This window comes from Myiozetetes cayanensis, unplaced genomic scaffold, assembly GCF_022539395.1.
Source record: "Myiozetetes cayanensis isolate MyiCay16 unplaced genomic scaffold, myiCay2020 scf30, whole genome shotgun sequence".
In the NCBI taxonomy this organism is placed as follows: Eukaryota; Metazoa; Chordata; class Aves; order Passeriformes; family Tyrannidae; genus Myiozetetes; species Myiozetetes cayanensis.
This window is the reverse complement of record NW_026087522.1, coordinates 1,551,281-1,574,060: the sequence shown is the minus strand read 5'-3', so window position 1 is coordinate 1,574,060 and position 22,780 is coordinate 1,551,281. Positions and strand designations below refer to the sequence as shown.

Sequence of the window (22,780 nt, the reverse complement as noted above, 5' to 3'; positions counted from 1 at the left end):
ATTTTTTATTTTTTTTTTCTGGCTGGTTTGGGTCTGGAAATATTCCACCCTATGGCCACGGGCTTATCTGATGGAAGACAACAGTGCGTGGAGTGAGCAAACAGCCCTGGGCCCTGCCTTTGTTCCCTCTCCTCCTTGCCCAGTGCCTGTCCCCTCACAGGGCAGGGGGAGGGTGGCACAGAAACGTGACCCACACAAAAAGAGCTCCTGGTCACAAGGTGAAAGGAGCTGGGAGGCAGGGATTGCTTTTTATGGGGTTTTGGAGTCCAGGAACTCTCCCTTGTAGAACTGACCTCTGCTCATTTGCTCTCATTGTTCGTCTGTATCACTCAAAAACTATTTGCAGTTTTTGCTCTTTTTTTCCCCCCTATTTTTTTCTCTTACTTTATAAATAATTTATATAAATTTATATAATTTTATACAATTTTATAATCTAAACCCATTTTTTTATGCCACTACAGACATCTTATGATTTCAGTCTGCTTTTTTTTTTTTAGTTTCTTATAATTTCTCACATGAAAACAAAGCGTAAAACCACCCAGCCAGCATCTTGCCCTGAGTGCAAACACTGCCCATTTTTCTCTCTTAAGGTAGGTTGTTCATCACAGGCTCAGTTAAACCCAACCCCAAAGCTCCAGGTTTGGGCCAGAAGGTTGTAGGTGTTCACACTGGATGGACATTGCATCAAACCACCCAATTTGGCCACCCCAGGTTTCCTCATCTCTCGGATGAGGAAATACGAACTTTATTGTTGAAGTGTTTTAAGTCCTGCTCACATTAAAGCGTTGTTACATTAAAGGTGGGTGCTGTTAGTCTGGGGTCTGTGAAGGTCTGAGTCTCATTAATAAAAGATGTAAGGGAGGCTTAACTGCATCTGCAGCTGCTCAGCGTCCCTCTGATCTGAAAATCATGGAATGCTTTGGGTTGGAAGGACACCTTCCACTAGCCCAGGTTGCTCCAACCTGACCTTGGACATTCCCAGGGATCCAGGGGCAGCCACAGCTTCTCTGGGCAAGCTGTCCCAAAGATCTTAAAGGATAATCTCAAGGAACACCGGGGTCACTCCCGGCCGGGGCGTTGCTGATGCCGTGACACCCCCACGGACACGACCGCGCCCGCACCTTTCGGCCTTGCTTTCCTCAAGCTCCAAACTCTGCTGGCCCAGATCAGAGCTTGGCCAGGGGACAGCCCTGTCCACATCAGGAGCTCTTTGTCACCACGTCCCTCGAGCTTCCCACGGCAGGAGCAGCCCCCTGGCAGCGGAGGCGGCTCAGGGTGGACAGCCGGCCCTTTGTTCGCGCGCTCGCCCCGAGCGCGGGGCAGGGGGGACTCAATAAACGCTCTCTGTTTGCTCTGTGTGCGTGGGCAGGGATCGGATCCACCGGGCTGGAGGCTCAGGCAGATCACCCAGGTAAAATAACCCTGCTTGCCCTTTCTGGTTTGGCAGGAGGACAAGCCGGGAGGGGAGGGAGCTGGGCTGGAGGGCCCGGTGGTGGCTCCAGGACAGCAGCGAGGGCAGGTGGGCACAGCCTTCACGTGGGGCTGAGGGAGGACGAGGGTGGGCACAACTCCAGGATGGTTTGGTTGGAAGGGACCTTAAAGGACTGTGTAATTCCACCCCTGCATCTTCCTCCAGCCCCATCCAAGCTGGGCTGGCACACAGAGAGGAGGGTCATGGAGGCCTGAGGGTGGATCCACCCTCTGTCGTGAAGGCTTCAAAATGATAGATAGACCTTCAGATGGGATATTGGGAAGGGATTCTTGGCTGTGAGGGAGGGGGTGAGGCCCTGGCACAGGTTGCCCAGAGAAGCTGTGGATGGCAGCCAGCAGAGGATTGTGCTCAGGACCACGTCGGAACACGCAGAATTCCCCTTCCCTCGGGAGAAAGGAGCCAGGGCCTCACGTAGTGCTGGGATAAACAATACCACGAGCAACACTTTAAAAAAAAAAAATAAAATCAATAAAAGGGCCCTGAGACCACAGGGCTGAATTCACAATGATCTGCTTTGTCCCCTTTGGATGGAGAACATTAAACAGCTCTACGTGCGCACACGGTTACACAACACATGGCACGGCCCGAAATTGGGGCTGCAGGTGTTTTGTGAGGAGCATTAACCTTCCAAAAAAAAAAAATCACTTTAATCAACTTAAGGACTCACAAGGCGTTCATGGTTCTTGAGAAATCCATGGAAAGGTCCTGTGCCTTCGATTAACTCCCTCCAGCCTGCATGGATTGCTGCTGCATGTGCTCCATCACACCGGGTGGATTAATTAAGGATAATTAAGCAAAATGCCGACAACAAAGAGGGGGAGAGGAGGAAGATGAAGTAACTGATTTTTGCTCCCGCATTTCAAAGAAAAAGGAAGGAAAGGAGGAAGCCACAGGCTTTGTAACACCATATTTGTCTATGATCTCTGAGGCAAAAAGTGCTGCAGAGATGCAGAATGTTTGTAATGAGGTTTCATTAGTCAGACTCGGGTGACAGTCTGTAACCTGATTAAAGACCACACCAAAAATAACTCAGCTGGTGCTCACTGAGTGACTTTCAATCACCTTTTGGGGCAAAACATTTTACTTTGTATTTACTTTCCATTCAAGCCTGGCAGTCCAAAGGCAGCCAAGTGCTGCAGATAAGCAGAGGAGCAGGCAACTCACAGCTAGAAGGGAAATAACTTTTAAGCCATTGGCTCATATCCTTCAACAGAACCCCAGAAAGGAACATATTGAAGACTGTTAGTTGAGGAAAAGAAGGATAATTCGCTTTGGGAACGTGTGAGGCAAGCACAAGGAAAAGCTTTATATAAAGAGGAGGTTTGCAGGAAGAATTGAGATTATCCAAGAGCCGATCCAAGGGCCCTGGAAGGCAATAGAAAAGTCTTCTGTTGACTCCAATGGGTTTTGGATGACTGGAAGTGGAGGGGAAGGGATGGGGCTGGCAGGGAGAGGCAGGTTGTGGGAAGGCTGGAATGCAGCTGTGAATAGGTGGAGGAAGCAAAGGGGGAGCGAAGGAACACAGAGGCAAAGCCGCGTGGGCTGGTTTGTGTTCCCAAGAAAAACAACCTGCAGGCTGGCTGGGGATGGAGGCTGGGAGAGGCAAATGGAGGAGAGCAGAAGGCAGGTGACCGTGGAGTGAAGCAACAGCCCCGTGGCTGGGCTGTGAAACACCACAGTCCTTCCCTGAACTCGCTCCCAGAGGAAGAGGATGTGGCCACGGAGCTGGGGCAGAGCTGCTGAGCTGTTTGCTGAGCCTGGCCTGGGATCAGGGGGGGCAGCAGGAGGGAATAAATGGAGTCACAGGACGGAATGAAATCATCTCTCTGACCTGCTCATCCCTGCAGGGCTTGCAGGGGTGTCCTTCATGTCCTGGCTGAGCATGGACCTACTGAAGTGCAAGGGAAGAGGCACCTACACTGGTAAATGCTCCCAAAAATCCCTGGCAGGTGCTTTAGTGCCTTTGCAAACCTGGTTCAGAGTGAACTTCAGGACAAGGCAGAGGCAGAGAAGGGATTGGAACCCTGTTTCTCCCTGAGCTCTGTCCAGTGCTTCACCTGCAACCATCACTTTACTTCTGATACTCAGTTTAATCTCACACAGGCAGGATTTGTGCAGACTCTCAGTGCAAGGGGGAATTTCACCCTTTTTCTGCTTCCTTCTTTTAATTAAGCTGAGAGCACTGGCTTGAAACCACCAATATTCCAGTTACTAAATGCTGAGACAAACTTGTGGTCCAATTGTACCCCCTGTGAGCGTGAAAACTGCTCACTTGGGCTTGGCACAATTGTTTGGGGGTTTCAAAAAGTTCAAAGCAGCTTTGCTGCCATCTGAGGCCTCCCAGACTCTCTGACCACCTCCAGGGGAAGAAGCTGCCATCAGATTATTACAGAGCCACTGAAGCAAGGGCAGGAACATCAAATGCTTCTCGAGTCACAAAAGGAAATTACATCCAATTCCCTTTCAAGTCTACCCAAGACCACATCACATCGCATTCCCTCCCTCCTGCCAGCTCTTTGTTGGGATGTTGTGTCTATTCACACAGTAACTCTCCCTCCTATCCTGCTCAAGAGCACAGTTTATTCAGAGCATTAGTTGAGGAGATTGTGGGGGGGTCAGCTCATAATTTTCAAGTGCGTCATGCAGAGAGAACGAGCTGAGATAAATGCTTGGAGAGCAGCCACTCGTTTGGAAAACCAGTTGCCCATAGTTATTTTTCTTAATTAAGGCAAAGATGCAGTCCAAGAATGCCCAGCTCATTTCCATCCATACATACCTGAGAGAGAAATAACTATTTAATAGCACTTATATTAGAAGTATGAACTTATGTTAGTTATGGCAGTAAAATTCCCCTGTGGATTTATATGGCTATATTTACATATTTATAAATGAACATAATAAATTAGTATACATAATACATACTGAATTTATTAATATATATGAATATTTACATATATAAATATATACAACAAATATATATATAAAATATACTGGACATATAAATATATATATTGCTTTGATATATTAATGTTAATTTATATACAGCACAGTTTTAGTTCCATGTACTCTGTAACAGTTATTTCAGCCTATAAAAAGTTCCACTTCTATAAAGCAGCTCTGTGTTGACACCTGTGTCCTTAAACAGCTTTATTACCACTTTATGACAGCTGACTAAGCCAACGGGCTCCTTTCTTAGAACAGATTTTTTTTGAATATTATTTGCCAGACATCACCTGATTGCCCACTGTTCTGCCTCCTTTATTCAGCCCTTATCACAGGAACCTCAAGCAAACATTACTAAGAGGGATTAAAGGGGCAGCAAAGGCTCTGCTCGGTGTTTGCACTGGGGGTATGATTCACGGGTGTGGATAAATTGGGAACTGCCGCCAACCGGAGCACGGCCCTGTGTTCCTTTTTCACCCTCAACCCCTCCAAAACCCCCCCATTCCTCGAGCCACCACTGCTTTTACTTCCCTTCAGTTGTAACCAGCTGAAATCAGGGCCACCCAAGCCACTCTGCAACCCAACCACTGCTCCAATTTCCGTATTTCCCCGGCCATGGACGCGATTTCCTCTCGCCCAGCGCTCACTTCGAGGCACCCGAACTCGAGGCCATCCATCCATATCCCGGCTCGTGGGGCACCAACCCACCGGCAGGAACTTCCACCTGCTGCAACACTCCGTGACTGGGGTGTTGTGCAACACCCTCAGCAAACACTTCCTCATCTAGGAAGGAGAATAAAGCTCAGCCCGTCGCTCCCTCTCATTCACAGCCCAGCCTGGGAACGCGACATTCCCGCGGCACCGACCCCTCCCCGGAGCGGCACAGCTGGCAGCATGAAAATACTCCTCCTTTCTGCTCTTTTCCTGCATTTTCTCCACCAAGGTACAGCGTTTTTTCGTGTTTGAATCCTTCCTCTGGGCAGAACTCTGTATGAATTTTTAATTATTAACAGGGAGATAATACGGAAGAGCGGGGATTGAAGCCGTTGGGAAATGGTGGGGCTGGAGTTGGGGATGTTTGGGGTTTTTTTTCTCTTTGTGTTCAAATTGATTCTCTCTAATTCTTTAGTCAGAGCTTTATTTACTTGTTTGCAAACTGGCCAGAAATTACCTAAAACCTCAGAACCTGGTGAGTTCTGTGAGCCACTTCAGAAAGTTCCTGCCCTGCAGGTGAGAGGCCAATTTACCCCCTTGCATCTTAATTTTGGGCCATAAAAGATTCCTTTTTGAATCCAATTAACAACATCACCCGAATTAAAACCTTGAACCCCCTGATTATTGCGTGGCACTTCAGGCTGTGGGTTTTCCTGTGCCTTCACCTGAGCAGACCCCACTTTTTGCCTCCCAATTGTTCCTTTCAATTCATATCAACAGGGAACAGATTTTTTTTTTAATTCAGAGCTTGGCAGGCACAGGCACAGACAGGTTTTAAACACATAATTAAACATGTAATTTATACTCAGGCAGGTATCTAAGTTTTGATTGTTTGCACAGAATACCTGGAGATGTGCACAGCATTTAAGGTGTTATATCTTTCTTTTCCTCGTTGCCAGTGGATTCCTCACTAATGATTTTTAGTTTAGGCACTTGGAAAAGTACATAATTCTTTTTTCCTTATTATATAGCACCAGGCCCAAGGAATTTCTTTCCTCCTTAAAGCTCCTGACTCCAGACAGTGCCTGAAGGCAGACCAAGACAATACACTGATTAAAAAACTCCCCTCTAAGAAACCATTTGTTCCAGGCCAAAACTAACAGAGTTTTCCTCGAAAAGCTGCTTGTATCAGACTGCAGGCAAGGGAAAAGTTTAGCCCTGAGACTTCATTTAAACCCCGCTCACACTTGAACTGTCTGGGCTAGAGTTGGACAAAGGGTGTGAATAGGGAGATAAAAAAACTGGAGGCCTAAAATATCACTGTGATTGCTACATAAGAACACACTTCGTGGTTGTGGAAAGACTTAAGCCTGAAAACCATGATTTTTTTTTTAAAAAATAAACCTAATTAGCTGCCTAAAATAAACTATGAAAGATCACTGTGAATTGCAGGAGTAAAGTTACACTTGGGATTTGCTCCGAGCACGTGCCCAGGGAGTTCCTGGGCTCTGGAACAGCTCAGCTGCTGTAGGGTCACTTCTCCACCTTCACACCACCAGCTTTATCAAGATAACTCCCAGTTTATTCAGCAAATTACTTTTGAAAAGGGTTTAGTCCAATAAACCGAGTGTAAAGAAGGAATCTGTTTGTTTGACTGGGACAATTTGCAGGGAGGATGTGCTCTGTTGTTCCAGACAAATTACAGGTGCCCCACTCCCAGGAAAACCTGGCCCTGGGGCAGGGAATGAAATGGGAGGTGTGTCCTCCCTTTGGTTTTCATGGGCTTTTGTTGGGTTTTTTGGGGGGTTAGGATTGTTTGGGGTTGTTTTTCTATTCAAATACAGGCTCTTGTGCTCTGAGGCCTCAAGAATTTCCCAGTTCACACGAAATGCCCTTTTGCAGGAGATTAAAGAGTTCAGGGCCATCTAAAACCTGCTGTTGCCTTGCCCCAGATTAACTTTGTCCAAGATTTTTTTGGGTTCAGAGCAGAAAACAAAAAGAAACACTTTTCCTCAGCTCTGTATCTCCCCCTAAAGTTCTCACAACCACTGCAGATGCCTCAAAGACCACTAAAAAGTGTTATGGGAGCTAAGGAACCACCTGGATTCCTTACCACCTTCAAAATTGAGTGCTCTCTCCCTTTATTTTACCTGGCTTTGTTCAAACACCTCCTCTAATCCTTCTGCTGACACAACTTGGTACCTCCCCCCATCCAGTTAAAAGAGGTGAAAGTGTCTCTATCATCAAGTTCTGACAGGATTATTTGAAATAGAGATCCAGCCTCATTCCAAACCTCTTGCATTGTGTAAGTTGATTTGCTTTATCTCCAGGCAGTCTGGACTTGCACATCATGTGGTAAGGTCTGGAGATTCCCCCCACACCACCACCATTTCACAGAGCTTTATAAATTAATCTGTGTCACCTGCACGGTGCAGAGGCAAAGGCTGCACTTGCAGAGCTGGTCTGGCATGTTGGGACTTGAGCTGCTCAGAGCTGGGGAGAGAAGCCCACAGGGCAATATTTGGACCCCTGGGAAAGAACCAGGTGGGTCAATTCATCCAAAATCCAGGTTGGAACAACCCTCTGGTGTCGGGTCACAACAGACCCCCGAGCACGAGGCACAAGGGGTGCAACAGGAAGAATCAGCCTGGAGACACATGAAATAAGGTGTTTAATAAGTTAATGCTGTGCTTTCCTAAATATCCACCTGTCTGTCCCCAGGGAGCACGAGCAGGGAGGCGCCTGCAGTCGACAGCTATGAGATAGTTTATCCACGGAAATCACACTCCCTGCACAGGAGGAGCGCGGGAAGGAGCACGCAGGTACCAGAGGAGAGATGGTTTCGTGGGGCTGGGACATGGGGAGGGGTTCCTGGAGTCAGGAGATCTTTGGTTTTCAAGAGTGAGGGGACTTTGGAGCCAGATAGTTTATCTTGCAAAAGGGAAGTGAGGGAGAAGACCTGGAGAAGTGGTGCCATGGCGAGTGGAGAGGAGCTGTGAGGTGGGGCACGTGCAGTGACCACCAGTGGGTCTGTTAGGACCTGAATCTCTGCACAGATGTTGGCTCTGCCACCATTCAGATCTTCAACCACCTCCAGACAATTCATTTTGAAGCAAATCAAATCAAAGGCTTAAAAGCACTGATGGTTTTAGGCGCTTCCAGAGGCTGTTGTGGAAGTGTTTAAAGCTGAGCATCCACTCCAGCACTTCCCCAAGCGCTCTTCTGATGGTAGGAATGCACCTGCAAAGTGAAATGCCTTCCTCTAATTAAAAAAATATGAGACACAGTGACCTCCTGCTTATTCTGGTACTGCCAGAGCACTTGTTTTTGGTGGGAAGAGGAGGAAAAGAGCACAGGCTGGCAGGTCAGAAGTTGACAGGCAGTTAACAGGCAGTTCAGGCCAGAAGTTGTAGCAGTCCATATTCTAACACTTCAATCTGTTTACAGACCAAATATGTTGACACAGTGGAGTATGGAATCAAAGCCAGTGGCCAGGAAGTCGTCCTGCAGCTACGAAAAAATAAGTAGGTTCAGTTCAACTCTTTCCTCGGGTGTTTTTCCTGCCTCTGAATGACTGTGGGGTGTCCAGGATACAAAAAAACAGGATTTAGGCCCCTGTAAAACAGGGGTATTTTGGTAAAAACAACTTTTCAATGGTAGTGAAAGAAGAAAAGGGGAGAGAAGCATCATGGTACTGTTTAGGGAACATGAAATAAGGACTTGCACAGGAGACATTGCCATGGTGGAGTGACTTGCCTGTACCTCTGCTCTCCCATTTGTTTCCTAAATGGCCAAATCCCGGAATGTTCAATGTTTTTGTGGTATTCCCCAAGTTTTTCTGTGACCATGAATGGTCAGTGGGTTATAAACTTGTAGCATGTAGTGACAGGCCAAGGGGGAATGGTTTTAAACTGAGATGCTTCTATATTTAAATAGCTATATATTAGATAAATAGATAGAGATATTTACCTTAACACTACTGCTGTTGGACTTGGAGTAATCTAATATATCCTGGCATTGATAAAGTGCTTCCTGGAAGTGGAAAATGGGGAGAGTTCTCCTCCTTGGCTGCAGAAACAGGCATGGAAAGAGGCCAGAGGGGCAGGGGGCTTTTGTCACACAACAAAGAACACGAGGAGAAGCCCAAAATTGTACAGAGCAGCACAAAATAAAGCCCAGCTGGGATTTTCTGGCTCCAGCAGAATATTGAACGTGCAATCAGACAAGTCTGCATTAATAGGTGCTTTACAAAAGCCTGTGTCAATACAGTGGTGCCACAATCAATTCATGTTAAATATAGACTGTAATTAACTGCTTGCCCCTGTTTTAATCTAATCTAAATATTTGGAGTGGAGGGGAGGGAAAATATAATGTACTGAATCCCTTTTCTTTGAAGAGAAGTGGGACTGTGGCAGTTTGGGGCAGTTGCCCAAACAGAGGTGATGTGGATTTGCTTTGCTGCTGATTTTAGCTCAGATGCATGAAAGGCCAGAAAAAGGATCAATATGTAATTACACATCTGCATTCAGGTCTGCTGGGAGATTAGAAACAAGAACTAAGGACTTTAATTGCCTTCTTTGGAAGCGTCCCTTTGTTTGAGGAGGGACAAGGAACAGGCAGAATTCCCCACCCCGCAGCTCTGCTTGCCGAGTTTTTTCGATACTAACTAATAATAACCTGAGTAATTGTTTGAATTCCCCACATACTTGGCGTGTTGTGTAATCACCTCCTTTCTACCTGGCCACAATTTCTTTGGGATAATAAACTGCCCTTGGTTGGCTCTTTGCAGGGATCTTTTAGGTCGAGATTACACTGAAACCGTTTATTCTGATGACGGGCGACAAATCACAACAACTCCTCAGATCAAGGTAATAAAGGAAGAGGCTTTTCCCCTTTGCATTTACAGTCTTGAGGTCCATGTGATGATTCCTGGGGCCAGGAAATAATAGGAGATGTGTGACAGATAGGAAAGATTTCAAATCAAGCTTCTAAGCCTGCAATGTAGGATGTGTCTGAAGGGACAGGGAAGGGACACAGATTTATGGTGTTGGATTCAGGGGAGAGGGGGGAGATAATTAATACCCTGGTGGTATTTTTCTGGGTGATTTGGGCCATGCATTTAAGAGTTGGACTCGCTGATCCTGGTGGGTGTCCCTTCCATCTTCTGTGAAGATGAGACTCGTGGCTTGGGCAGAGCTGAGCGTGGTTTGTTCCCGTCGGGAATCAACCCCACAGACACCACCTCTCCCCTCAGCGCTGATGAACAGCCTGTGAGTCAAACCCCTCCCTTCTGGCAGGACAGGGAGTGGAGCCAGGGCCATCCCACTGCTTTCAACCTCCCCGCTGTGCCCTCCTGACCTCGCTGCTGGTTCACACCCCGGCAGGTGAGATCCAAGCTTGGGATAAATCCCCATTTCCTCCGGGCTCACCTTCCCACCCACGCTCAGCAGACGCGCTCAGGTCACTCCAGGTGCTCCCTCCGGGCCGTGACAAATCAGTTCTTCCACGCACACACCAAGGGGAGTCACCACAGGAAGCATTTTTTAATTAACTATAATTAACTCCGCACTGCTCGGGCTGATCTTCCACCCGAGGCTCCTCGTCCCGGCTCACCCCACGTGTTTGGACACTCGTGGTTGGGAACACAAAGCCTTGGTTTTCTTTGTTAGCAGGACCAGGAGGATCTTGAGTGAAACAAATGTGCACAAAGACTTCTGGGTTGGGTTTTTTTCCCAAAAAAACCCCCCCATTTGTCATTATTTTCACTCCCTAAGTAGATGCTGAGAAAAGCAAACATCACCTAAACCTGGATAAAGACAAACTCAATCAGGCCTATCTGGGCTGAACAGGAAATCCCTATTTTTCTCTTAAATCCTCCAGTGATGGAGATAAATCCTCCACTTTCCCCTCCCAGTAGTTTTCCCTTTGTGGATCTCTTTGTCCCTGTAAGAAAGTTGGCACCTTGTGGTGAAAGGAAGACAAATAAATGGTAAAAAGTGAAACCAAAGACCCAGGAGCAAACAAAAGGCACAAGGCAGGAAGGTTTGGGTCCATGTTCTTAAGAAATCCCTTCAGGAAAATGCTGTAGGTAAAATTTTCCACAGTCCCTCCATGACTTTGAAGTCTCTTTGAACTCTCTTTTTACAGCAATGTAAACCTTCGATCCTTAAGCCAATTAAGTCACAAAACTCTTTCCCCCAATCATATATTTAACATAATACAGGCATTTTAATCTCACTGAGGTTAAAGCATTTAATTGCTGGCTTATTAAACAGCGTTTCCTTGAAATTTGGCCACAATAAAATCATTTGGTGTGGACTTTGTTTCAGCAGTTTGTGCTTAATTTGGAGCAGTGTGTGTCCATATTCTTATTTTTATGTGCTTTTTGTGTATTCACCGGATCCCACCATGATTAATTGGGCCCAATTTGGGTCACTCCGTGTTGAAGGATAAAAACAATGGTTATGGAATAATTTTTTAATTCATTTTAAGACCCTCCTAATGGGAGATTTCAGCCAGTGCAGTTTATGGTTGCTTGTCTTTTGGAATCACTGGCTCCAGGCCAGTTGAGTCAGTGGGACAAGGCCCAGTGTGACACTGGATTTTTCTTTTCCAAACAGGATCACTGCTTTTATGAAGGCCAAGTTGAGGGTGATGCTGAGTCCAGAGTGAGCATCAGTACCTGCCAAGGTCTCAGGTAAGGGGAGCTTTGCTTCCCAAAGGCACAATAAGAATATGTATTTTCCATATAAAAAGAATCAGGATGGAAACAAGTCATGTGATCTTTTATTCAGGCTGACAAGGAAACCACTTTAGTGAAGAAGCAGGGAAAGAAAGGGGGGAAGTTCCTCAGTTCCTTACAGTATTTCAGCTTTTCATCTCAGCCAAGGATGAAAACGCCTTTGAATTTCTCACTGAACCAAAATTCCCTTTTCAACCCCCTCTGTTAGCACAAACCCCAACAACTGAAATCAAATTCATTCCCACACCAGCTTCTTTTTGCTGACAGTCTCCTCCTCAGAGTCTTCACCGAGCACCCAAATCTTCCAACCCCCCTCAGTAGCTCGAATTTCTGACTCACATTTACATTGTCTGAAGGCTGCCAGAACATCCCAACGCTGCACCTGCCTGGGACAGACGCTCTCTTGAGCCAAAAATATCACAGTCCAACTCCTTTTTCAGTGGCTACTTTGAGACCCGTGGCCAGAGGTACCTGATTGAGCCCCTGGGAGCCTCGGACAGGGCAGAACACGCCGTGTACAAATACGAGGCCCTGAACCAAGAGCCCATCAAGACCTGTGGCCTCACCAACAACACCTGGGAACAGGATTCCAACGACCCCATCAACGACATCTTCAAATCCAGCAACAGCCCAGAGGTGAGGGTAGGGTTAAACACAGCCAGAACAGGCCAAAAACTCGGGTTTGTGGCCAGAGGAGGATCCCAAATCCCACTGTGCCTGCTGATTGCAGACAGTGAAGCACCACCAGGTCTTAAAAAATCAGAGTCACCCCCTGAGTTAAACCCTCCTGCCTCTACCAGCAGGTGCCCATGTGCACCTTTACACGCCTAAACACTTACTAATATCCAAGCTGACCTTTCATAATCCTAATAATTTGAACATCTAACTCGCTTCTCATCTTTTAAACACGTGACAGTCCCGCTCCAAATGACCTGGCCAAAGAAATGCCTTCAATAATTCATAGACAGATTTGAAGTTGCAAAGACTTGAGACTAAACCAGGCCATTTAAATCTCTTATTTCTTTAGATGAAAGAGTATCTGAAAGCAAAAAAATACCTGGAGCTCTACGTAGTTGCAGACAACACTATGGTGAGTATTGGAATTATTTCCCAGGAGAGGTATTGCTTGTTTCCCTGGGATCCTACTACAACTCCTTTGCTTTAACCACTGACCTGGGGTGGGAAAAGGGTTTTGCAGCACCATCTTCTGTGGGATATTGATTTTCTGAGAAATCCCCTTTTCCCCTCTGCCTTTTCCTGACATTCTGTGTTTACATTTTAGTACAAGAACCATGATAAAGATGTTAAAGCTATCAGACAGAGGATATTTGGAATAGTCAACTACATCAACACGGTAGGAGCAAACCAATGACGCTGAAATGCAGTTTTTTCCTCTTGCAAACATCACAGATTTCCATTATTTCATGAAGGAATGAAAGAAAACTCAACTTCTTGTAATTTAAGGAGCAAATTTAACACTTGTGTGTGTATTATCCTGTTCTGTGCCTTCAGACACGAGATTTTTATAAAGAAAGATTTAAACCGAACACCCTTATCACTTGCTGACTGAAATCCTTCAAACAGAATAAATTGATCCCTGATTTCTTTAGCAAGCCAGGCTTCTTCTAAAATTGCTGGAATTTTGAAGCATTTTTAAAGCTGATTTAAACGCAGGGGGTGGAATCAGATTTCAGGGTTGATTTGGAAGGGGTCTGTGGGCGGGAAAAGCTCCAAGTGGGCGACGCTGCGAGCGAAGAAAATCAACCCCTGAGCGGGGCAGGGCCTGAATTCTTTGAACTGAGTTTCTTCCCCAGGTTTATAAGGCCTTAAACATCCACGTGGCTTTGGTGGGCCTGGAGGTGTGGACGGATGGGGACAAGTGTGCCCTGAGCAGGAACGCCGGGCTCACCCTGGACGCCTTCGCCAAGTGGCGCCGCTCGGAGCTGCTCAAGAGGAAGAAGAACGACAACGCTCAGCTCATCACGTGGGTGCCTCTCCCAGGGCTCTGGTCATTCCCAAACACGTTTATTCCTTGAAAACTGGCCTGTAACTCACCTGGATTTCATTGGTTCCGACATCGCTTTGTACCAGTTCTAGGGCAAAAATTAAAAATTAAAGTGGTTTTCTGATTTTTTTTTTTTTGGTGCTCTTATTTTTTTCCTGGAGAGGGAAAAGAGTGTATTTTTAAAATTTTTCCCTCATTTTTTATTTTATAGTATTTCTATTTTATTTAGATTTTTATAGTTTTATTTATAGTCTTATATTTTATAGTAATATTATAATTCTATATTTATGCTATATATATAATATTTATATATATTATAGTTATAAATTTATAAAGTATACTACACATTTATATATTTTTATATTTATATTTAACATGAATATTTATATTTATTATTAATATTTGTATTTATTATATTCATTATATATTATATAAATTATATATGCTATATAGCTATATTATCGTATATTATAATATACAATTATTATATTGTATTATAATATTGTATATTATAATATACTGTAATTATATTTGAGATCTATATTACTTATTTAATATATAATATATTATATCTAGTATATCCTTATATACTGTAGTAGGTCTGCAAACCAGAGCTGGCAGTGCTTAAACCTTGAGCCTGGTCAGGAAAGACTTGACTTCAATCTGCATCCTGCTGACATCACTGACCCCACTCTGCTTCCTTCTCCTTTCCAGGGGCCTTGACTTTGAGGGGACAACGATTGGATTGGCCTTTCTCAAGTCCATCTGCAGTAATTTATATTCTGCAGGTATTATTCAGGTCTGATTGATTTTTATTTTATTTTTTTAAAGCCTTTTATGTGTCCTTTTGTGGTTTTTTTTTGGTTTTTGGTTTTGTTTTGTTTTTTGCTGAACCAGCAAAGGCCACTGATGAAAACTGTTGGGTTTATGGCACTTTTTGATTTATATAGCTTTTATATTTATATTATATTTAGTCTAGATATATCTATATAGATCTATCCATATATATTCCATCTATATTCTATTTATATCTCTATTCTATACATTCTATTTATATCTCTATAGATCTATCTATATACATTCTATTTATGTCTCTATTCTATTTATATCTCTATTTTATTTATATTTACTGTAGCTATATCTCTATAGATATATCTCTACCTATTCTATTTATGTCAATATTGTATTTATAGACAGACAGACATTCCCTAACCCAGAACAAGCAGCCCACAGGGATGCCCAATTTCCTTGGAGCAAACCTGTGCTGTTTTACCCTCTCCCCTGTTCCCAAACACTGACAGCAGCTCGTCCCTGTCCCCCCAGGACCACAGCAGGAACGAGATCGCAGTGGCAGCCACGATGGCCCACGAGATGGGGCACAACCTGGGCATGAGCCACGACACCGAGGCCTGCTCGTGCAGCGACAACGTCTGCATCATGACAGACACCGTCAGGTGAAGGCCTGGGGGGGAAAGGGGCACTCTCAGAAGGCTTTGGATAAGCTGCCAGTCTCCAGAATTTTGGTCTCCGAGATCCACCAAATTTCATTTCCAAGTTTTTTCCCTTTATTTTTACATTTTATTTTCACGTTTTAAATTTCGTTTACCGTGTTTTCCCCTATTTATTTTATTAATGTATTTTATCCTTTCATTATTATTTTTTTATTATGTTTCCATCTGCTCTCTGTTAATAGAGATAATTGGAAATTATATTAATAGAGATAGTTGGAAAAATGGTTGCAGCTGAGTTTTGGGGACGGTCACTTGGCTGATTTCTGTCACAAGTTGAGTTTCTCTCACTGTATTTCTCTCACAAAGGGGATTTCTCCTCCTTGCCTACCCCGATCCTAACCTAAACCCTCCGGATCTCTGCCCGCAGTTCCTTCATTCCCAAGGAATTCAGCTCCTGCAGCCTGCAGAGCTTTGAGAAGTTCATGCTGGGTGAGATGCCGGAGTGCCTGACCAACGTGCCCGACGTGGGCAGCATCATCGCCCCTCCAGCCTGCGGGAACGGCTTCCTGGAGAAAGGGGAGGAGTGCGACTGTGGCACCCCCGAGGTACCTGCTGATGAAACACCCCTTGGGACAGGCAAAGGGGCTCAGCCAGGCTGGGCTCTGCCCCTCTCTGGGGCAGGGAGATCAAATCTAGCTGTAGGATTAACCGTGCAGTGTCCCAGTGGTGGGAAGGACGAGGCCCCGCTTTGTGGGGCTCTGGGGGACAGAGGAACTGAGAGTCACTCACAAAGCCACCCCCACGTCACCGGCCCAGCCAGCTCCCTGCCCCACCTCCACCACCAGCAGCCCCACTCTGTGCCCTTCCCACGCTCCCTCCCAGGGGCTGTGGGGTGGCTCACTGGGAAATGATTTCCAAGAGGCAAAGTGCAGGTCCGAGACCCCCCTGGTGAAGGGGCTGGTGGCAGGTCCTAAGGTTTGCTTGTTGTTCTGCCCCAGGAGTGCACCAACGACTGCTGTGACCCCGAGACCTGCAAGCTGACCTCGGGGTCTGTCTGTGCCCACGGGGAGTGCTGTGAGAACTGCCAGGTGAGAGCCCTCCCCATCCAGCCTTTCCTGGAGGAAGCAGGGACAGCTTTCAACAGGATCAGTCCCCTTCAGTTGTACTTACTGACATAGCACTGTCATGTGGGATCACGGAATATCCTGAGCTGGAAGGGGCTCACAAGGATCAGAGTCCAACTCCTGACCCTGCACAGACACCCCAACGATCCCACCCTGTCCCTCAGAGCATTGACCAAACAATCCTGGAGCTCTGGCAGGTTTGGGGGGGCTGTGACCAAACCCTGGGGAGCCTGTTCAGAGCCCAACCACCCTCTGAGGGAAGAACCTTTCCCTGATATCCTGCCCTGACACAACTCCAGCCATTCCCTGGGGTCCTGTCCCTGTTCCAATTCCCACCCCACCTTGCTCCTCACACAATCTGCACGGCCACGACGAGATCTTCCCGCCCTCATTTCACCTCTGGTAAATTGTGATTTTAACTCTGAGGCCTTGCTGTCCCCTCCCTCAGTACAAGAAGTCAGGAGCAGTGTGCAGGGCGGTGAAGCACGACTGTGACCTGGCCGAGATGTGCTCCGGGACCTCCGCCAGCTGCCCCTCCGATCGATTCCGGGTCAACGGGCACCCCTGCAACTTTGGAGAGGGCTACTGCTACATGGGCAAGTGCCCCACCAGGGACAGCCAGTGCAAGGCTGCCTTTGGACCACGTGAGTGACATCAGCACCGGGATCGGGGTGTCCTGGGACAAGGAGAGAGAGAGAGAAAGGGAGAAGGAAAGAGGGAAAAAGAGAGGGGGAGGTTGCATCTACAAACCCTCAAAGGCCTCTTGTAAATCAGGAACGGCATATCCTAGGTAAAAATAAGCCCTAATTTCTACCCTGCAATAATTGTATCTCACATGGTTGTTATTTTTATGTTTGGTACAGTTATTATTTCCACATTTCCCACAATTCTTGTGCCCGCGTCCCGCGCCGCGAGCGATGGGAACTCGGAGCACGCAGTGCAGTTGTGTTTCCAGAGAAATGGGAAGTGGGGAGAGGATTCCTCTTTTGCACAATGGCTTGGAGAGAGCTGGGATGGAGCTGGGGAAGTATTTTTGGCCGCATAGGAAGAGGAAATGCCTGTCTGTCAAATTAACATCCAAATTTGGTGTGTCTTTCTGCTGCTGACAGCAGCGTTTTGTAGAACCACAGAATGGTTTGGGTTGGAAAGGACCTTAAAGATCATCTCATTCCACCCCCTGCCATGGGCAGGGACACTTTCCACTAGCCCAGGCTGTTCCAAACTGGCCTTGGACACTTCCAGAGGTGTGGCAGCCACAGCTCCTCTGGGAATTCCATCCCAGTTCCTCACCACCCTCACAGGGAAGAGTTTCTTCCCAATATCTAATTTAAACATCTCTCTCTTTCAGTTAAACCATTCCCCTGTGTCCTATCCCTCCACCCCTTGCTCCAAGTCCCTCTCCAACTCTTCTGGAGCTCCTTTAGCCACTGGGAGAGTCTCTCAGGTCTCCCTGGAACTTTCTCTTCTCCAGGCTGATGTGCCCAAGACTCACCCAGTAAATTAAGCGGGCAGGGCCATTTCCTGAGCAGGTGAAGGCAGTGGAACACTCTCAGCAATCCCAGGCAGAGCTCCCAAACTCACTCCAGGGCCTTTTCCTCTCTCCCAGAGGCAACAGATGGGGCACCCTCCTGCTACCACGTGAACCAGAGGGGGGTCTACTACGGCTACTGCAGGAAGGAGAAAGGGAGCCACGTCCCCTGCAAGAAAAAGTAAGCTCTGTGTTCCAGAGTTTGGGATTTGGGAAATAAAAAACAAAAAAAAACCCAATTCCTGCTCCAATGAAGAGACACAATCCAGGCCCACCCTAGTTTAGATGTGCCTTCCTGCTCAGTCTGGTGGGAAAGCCAGTTCTAGGAGAATCAGTTTTAGATCACGAGGGGAAGGAGCAGATGTGGGCAGAGGTGTGTGCTGGACAGGATGAGAGTGTGTGTGTGCAGGAAAACTGCAGGGAAGGGATTTTGGGATGGGGAATTTGCACCTCAGAAGTTAAGGAACAGCAGTTAAACACTCATTCCTGCACATCACTCCCCAGCAAGCTCGAGGGGAATTAAGGACCTGTCACCTGCTCAAACCACCCAACACCACAAGCCCAAGTTCCCTCCTGCAGCTGTTTCCTTGGAATTCAAGCTGGATGTCCTTGCTTTAACAGCTCTTGTTCTCCTTCCAGAGACAAAATGTGTGGGAAGCTGTTCTGCTCCGGAGGGAGGGAGATGCCTCGGGAGGGGAGCCTGGTGACCTTTGATTCCTGCAAAGCAAGTTTTTCTAAAACTGGAGACGAGGACCCCGGGATGATTCTTGATGGGACCAAGTGTGGGAATGGGATGGTTAGTAGGGAATAGCTTTTCTTCGTGTTTTTTTCCTCCTCTTTCAGTCTTTTTAAACCGGGAAGGCTGAGCTGACACCAGACTTGTGCTGATTTTCCCTACATTTACCCCAAACCAGGAGCAAAGCAAACAGGAATTTCCATAATTCCAAATTCTTTAGGCTGGGCTGCTGCCTCTTTTATTCTTTTTCCTGACACAAACACACGTGGCAACAGAAACCCCCCTCTGTAGGAAGGGTTAGAAGATCCCAAATGTATTACTACATCTAATGATTCCCACCCTGGGTGTGCCAGGAATCTCTAAGTGCTATTCCCAATTTCTTTCCTCTGTCTTTCTTCTTGGAAGGGGAGGGATGAAGGAGTGATTTTCAGAGCTGTCCCCACATCTCCTCGTGCTCTTTACCCCTTCACATGAGAATGTGCAGGCTCTGCACGTTCTGGAAGCTCTGAATCCCTCTGGGAACCTTTCCTTTCAGGTGTGCAGCAATGGAGAGTGTGTCTATGCTGAGGAGGTCTTCAGATCAACCAACTGCTCTGCCAAGTGTTCTGGACACGCTGTAAGAGCTGAGATTTGTTGCTGTTCCCTTTAAAACCCACCCAAAAAATGATGCACATCGGCTGCACACCTCATTGCTGATGGCACTCAAGTCACTGGGATAGGAATTGGTAAAAATTGGGGACTTCCCAGAGCCACCCAGTGACAATGCCAGCTTCACTCCCCTTTCCAAGCTGAGGGTCTCTGTGCTCCCCCAGGTGTGTGACCACGAGCTGCAGTGCCAGTGTGAGGAAGGATGGGCACCACCCACCTGCGACAGCTCCTCAGCCTTTACCAGTAAGTGCCGCATGGCCACACCTCGGGATCTGCCCTCTCCTGGCTGGAATGAGCCCCTGAACCCCAGGGGAACAGCCCAGCACCGCGGGCCAGGCTGGTTTGTGGAGTTATGAAGCTTGGAAAAGCCCTCTAAGATGGTTGAGTCCAACCATCAACCAGCAGCACCACCGTGTTCACCACCGAGATCCCCCAGGTCTTGCTGTGAGGGAGGTGGACAAATTCCTTTATCATCTTCATGGAGCTGGTCTTTAACTGATCCAGCTCTGAGGGAGAAGACTTTGTGGGTAGATTTCCATCTGTCTGGGGAAAAAAACCACCAAAACACAACCAGCCTTTATTTTATTTATACTATAAATGTGTTTGTCCTCTCACCATCAGCTCTGAACATCGGGGTTTGGTTGAAGGACAGCTGTGAAGGGAACCTCACTGGGGGATCTCTCTCCAAGCTCAGGGATTCTGGGATGTTTAAGGAGTGCCTGTTGTCTCTCCCTGGCAGGCATTGCCATCGTGGTGGGGGTGCTGGCTGTGCTGGCTGTCACAGCGACTGCAGCCGTGCTGCTCATCCGCCTCCGAGTGGCCAAGGAGAGGTAAAACCTTCCCCACTGACCGAAAAAACCACAAAGCAAAGCCAAGGAATCCCTGGAGGGGCTTAACTTTGAGTTTTCAAAGGGGGGGTGGGAGGGATTAGAAACTGAAAAGCCAAGGAACTACTCGAGCTTTGCTGAGCTGTTCCAGGATTCTCTTAATTTGGGAGAGGATGGAGATTTGAAATGCAGGATTAATCAATATTAATCCTTAATAAATGAGATAAAAAAGCAGGGCTGTGGCTATAACACACCACTGGCAGCAAGGCAGGCATTCAACTGCAAGTCCATTTACTTCAGTCAGGGTAAGATTTACCACGATGTGAAATATTTTACAGCCACCAGAACAGGAGGGGCCCTGGAGCCACCAACCAAGTCTTTGTGGATCAAGAGCAGAGGTGCAGAGAACACCCAGGCCTGGCAGTGCCTGCCCAGAAGGTGAGGGCAGGGTGGGTGCTGGGACCAGCTGGGTCTCACTGGGACTGTCCCAGCCACCCAAACCCATCAGGCAAAGTGGGTTCCTCTTCCTCGAGGGTCCAAAATGCTTCTCCAGGGCTGAGAGGATGGTGCTGGGAATGCCAGCATGGATTGGGAGTGGAGAAAACACGTGGCACTGAGGCCCTGAGTGACCTGGGTGCAGCAGAAGGGACACAGGGAGATAAACACACGAGATAAGGGCTCCATCCCATGGAACTGTTCTCTGTTTGCAGGTGAATGGGAAGAAACTCCTGCTCCCTGTGCCTCCACCTCAGGAGAGCAAACCCCAGCTCCAGAGTGTAAGTACTGCCAGGGAATGTCTCTGCTTTCCTGGGGGGGGGCTTTGGGGGAAACATCCCAAACCAGTGACCATCTTCCCCCAAAGGCTGGGGAACCCCTGAGCTCCACCAGCCACATTCCCATGGGGACACGGGCATGCACAGTGGGGGTAGACGGTCAATATATTTTATATCCTGGATTTTTTCCAGCCTGCCTTAAGGCCTAAAGGTCCCCCACCTCCTGTTCCTTCCACCAAACCAGGCTCATCTCACACAGAGGAGAAGTTTGTAAGTACAGCCCTGCACTTCTCACACCTTTCCTCCGAGTGGCAAAGGATCACCAGATACCAAATACCATTTCCAGTTCCTGGCCACGATTTAATGCAAAAATTAAAACTCACAGCCATTCAAACCACATGTTCTTTAAGTAAAGAGTGGCCTTTTTGACCACATAATCCTAAACTGCACCAGATGCTCTTCATCTGTGCCAAGGAGTCCTCTCGAGCACATGGGGTTCAAAGCCACAGGGATTTGGGGTGTCAAGCCACGCAAATGAAGAACAAATTTGCTCCTCCAGGTGTCTGGGATGGTCCCTGCATTGCAGAGACGTGCTGGGCTCTGCCCTCAGTGTGTATTTTGAATTGTTAAAAAAAACCCTGGAAGCCAGAAGAATGTGAATATTTGTCATTAATAAACCCAGGGAGATGAATCCACTTGCCCTGAAGCATTTCCACTAGGAAATGTTGCAGTAAATACAGGGGAACACCTGAGGTCTGTGGAGGTTCTGCAGCTGCTCAGACAGGAAAACTCAGACATTTAAATTACATTTTCTTCCAGGCACCAGAGAGAAAACCTCCTCATCTGCCAGTCCCCAAAGGCAAACCTGCACCTCCACCACAGGTAACCCGAGTTCCAGTGGGAACTGCAATCCTTTTGGGATGCCATTCCTTGAAACAGCCCCAAGCCCCCCCCACTCTGATGTGTGATTTAACTCCTTCTTTTCCACCCAGGCTTTGAAACCCCCAATGAATCCCCGAGTCTGAAGTTTCTGATGCAGGGCTGATGGAGACACCTGACATTTCCAGGATCATCTTCCTCTTCTCCTTCAAACAACGGACTGGCAGCTGCTTGGGAAGGAAAGGGTTGGACTTGGAGCAGTGAGGAGTGTGGTGGTGATGGCACAGAGGAGAGGAAGCACAATCCTTATTTGCACTGAGGTGGAGGCTGGGAGCAGGTTACAAAAGCTGCTTTAGCACTTCCCAACTCCTGGGCCGGCACCCACGCTGCTCCTCTGGGCACAGACCTGAGGGCTCAGGGAATGTGAACTGTTGGCTTTGTTTTGTTCCATTTGTGGATCTCTCCCTCTCCCTCCTCCACCACACACCAGGCCTTCCTTTCAACCACATGCCAGTGATTGATGCCAGTGCTGGAGAAAGACAAACCCTTCCTGCCCTTTGGAGAGGAGTTGGTGACAAACCCTTCCTGCCCTTTGGAGAGGAGTTGGTGTCCTCGGGGTCTGAACTAGGCGTGGCACGAGTGAGATGACCCTCTGGAAACGGCTCTGGAATGATCCTGTGGGATGGGATTCTCTCAGGAACCCTGAGATTCCCTGTTTAAACAAGATCAGGGAGAACTGGGGAGACTCCAGAGCTCCAAGTGCTGCTCCAAGGAGCTCCAGCTGCTCCACTGCCCCTGGGCAGGGAAACACGAGCAAAGCACCACCAAACAAAGCCCTTCACCAGTTCTTTCACTGGCCCCTCAGCTCCACAAAATCCAAGCAACTTCTCCCTTCCAGGCCATCCCCACCCTCCCTTGGTGCTGCTGTTTCACTGAGCTCACACCAGGGGTGTTGTTGTGGAGTCACCTCTGAGATCC

At 47.4% G+C, this 22,780-nt stretch overlaps 1 protein-coding gene across 1 annotated transcript; it reads left to right on the top strand.

Annotated features, from left to right (window-relative positions):
• Positions 1-5,220: 5,220 nt before the first annotated feature.
• Positions 5,221-22,370, top strand: ADAM28 (ADAM metallopeptidase domain 28). The gene is made up of 24 exons (XM_050325834.1): positions 5,221-5,378; positions 7,811-7,911; positions 8,537-8,613; positions 9,879-9,957; positions 11,710-11,786; positions 12,272-12,467; positions 12,859-12,921; positions 13,114-13,185; positions 13,646-13,815; positions 14,551-14,635; positions 15,160-15,290; positions 15,715-15,892; positions 16,286-16,375; positions 16,860-17,055; positions 18,018-18,120; positions 18,579-18,735; positions 19,211-19,291; positions 19,488-19,566; positions 20,063-20,153; positions 20,489-20,588; positions 20,861-20,926; positions 21,116-21,193; positions 21,743-21,805; positions 21,916-22,370. The coding sequence occupies exons 1-24, from the start codon at positions 5,330-5,332 to the stop codon at positions 21,946-21,948; spliced, it is 2,415 nt and encodes an 804-aa protein (XP_050181791.1). The 5' UTR covers positions 5,221-5,329; the 3' UTR covers positions 21,949-22,370.
• The last annotated feature ends 410 nt before the right edge of the window (positions 22,371-22,780 follow it).

Excerpts from the sequence above, each read along its gene's own strand:
- ADAM28 (XM_050325834.1), top strand. The coding sequence starts at position 5,330 with ATGAAAATACTCCTCCTTTCTGCTCTTTTCCTGCATTTTCTCCACCAA. Across the intron at positions 12,468-12,858 it reads AATCCAGCAACAGCCCAGAG|ATGAAAGAGTATCTGAAAGC; the intron begins GTGAGGGTAGGG and ends TTATTTCTTTAG. Across the intron at positions 21,806-21,915 it reads AACCTGCACCTCCACCACAG|GCTTTGAAACCCCCAATGAA; the intron begins GTAACCCGAGTT and ends TTTTCCACCCAG.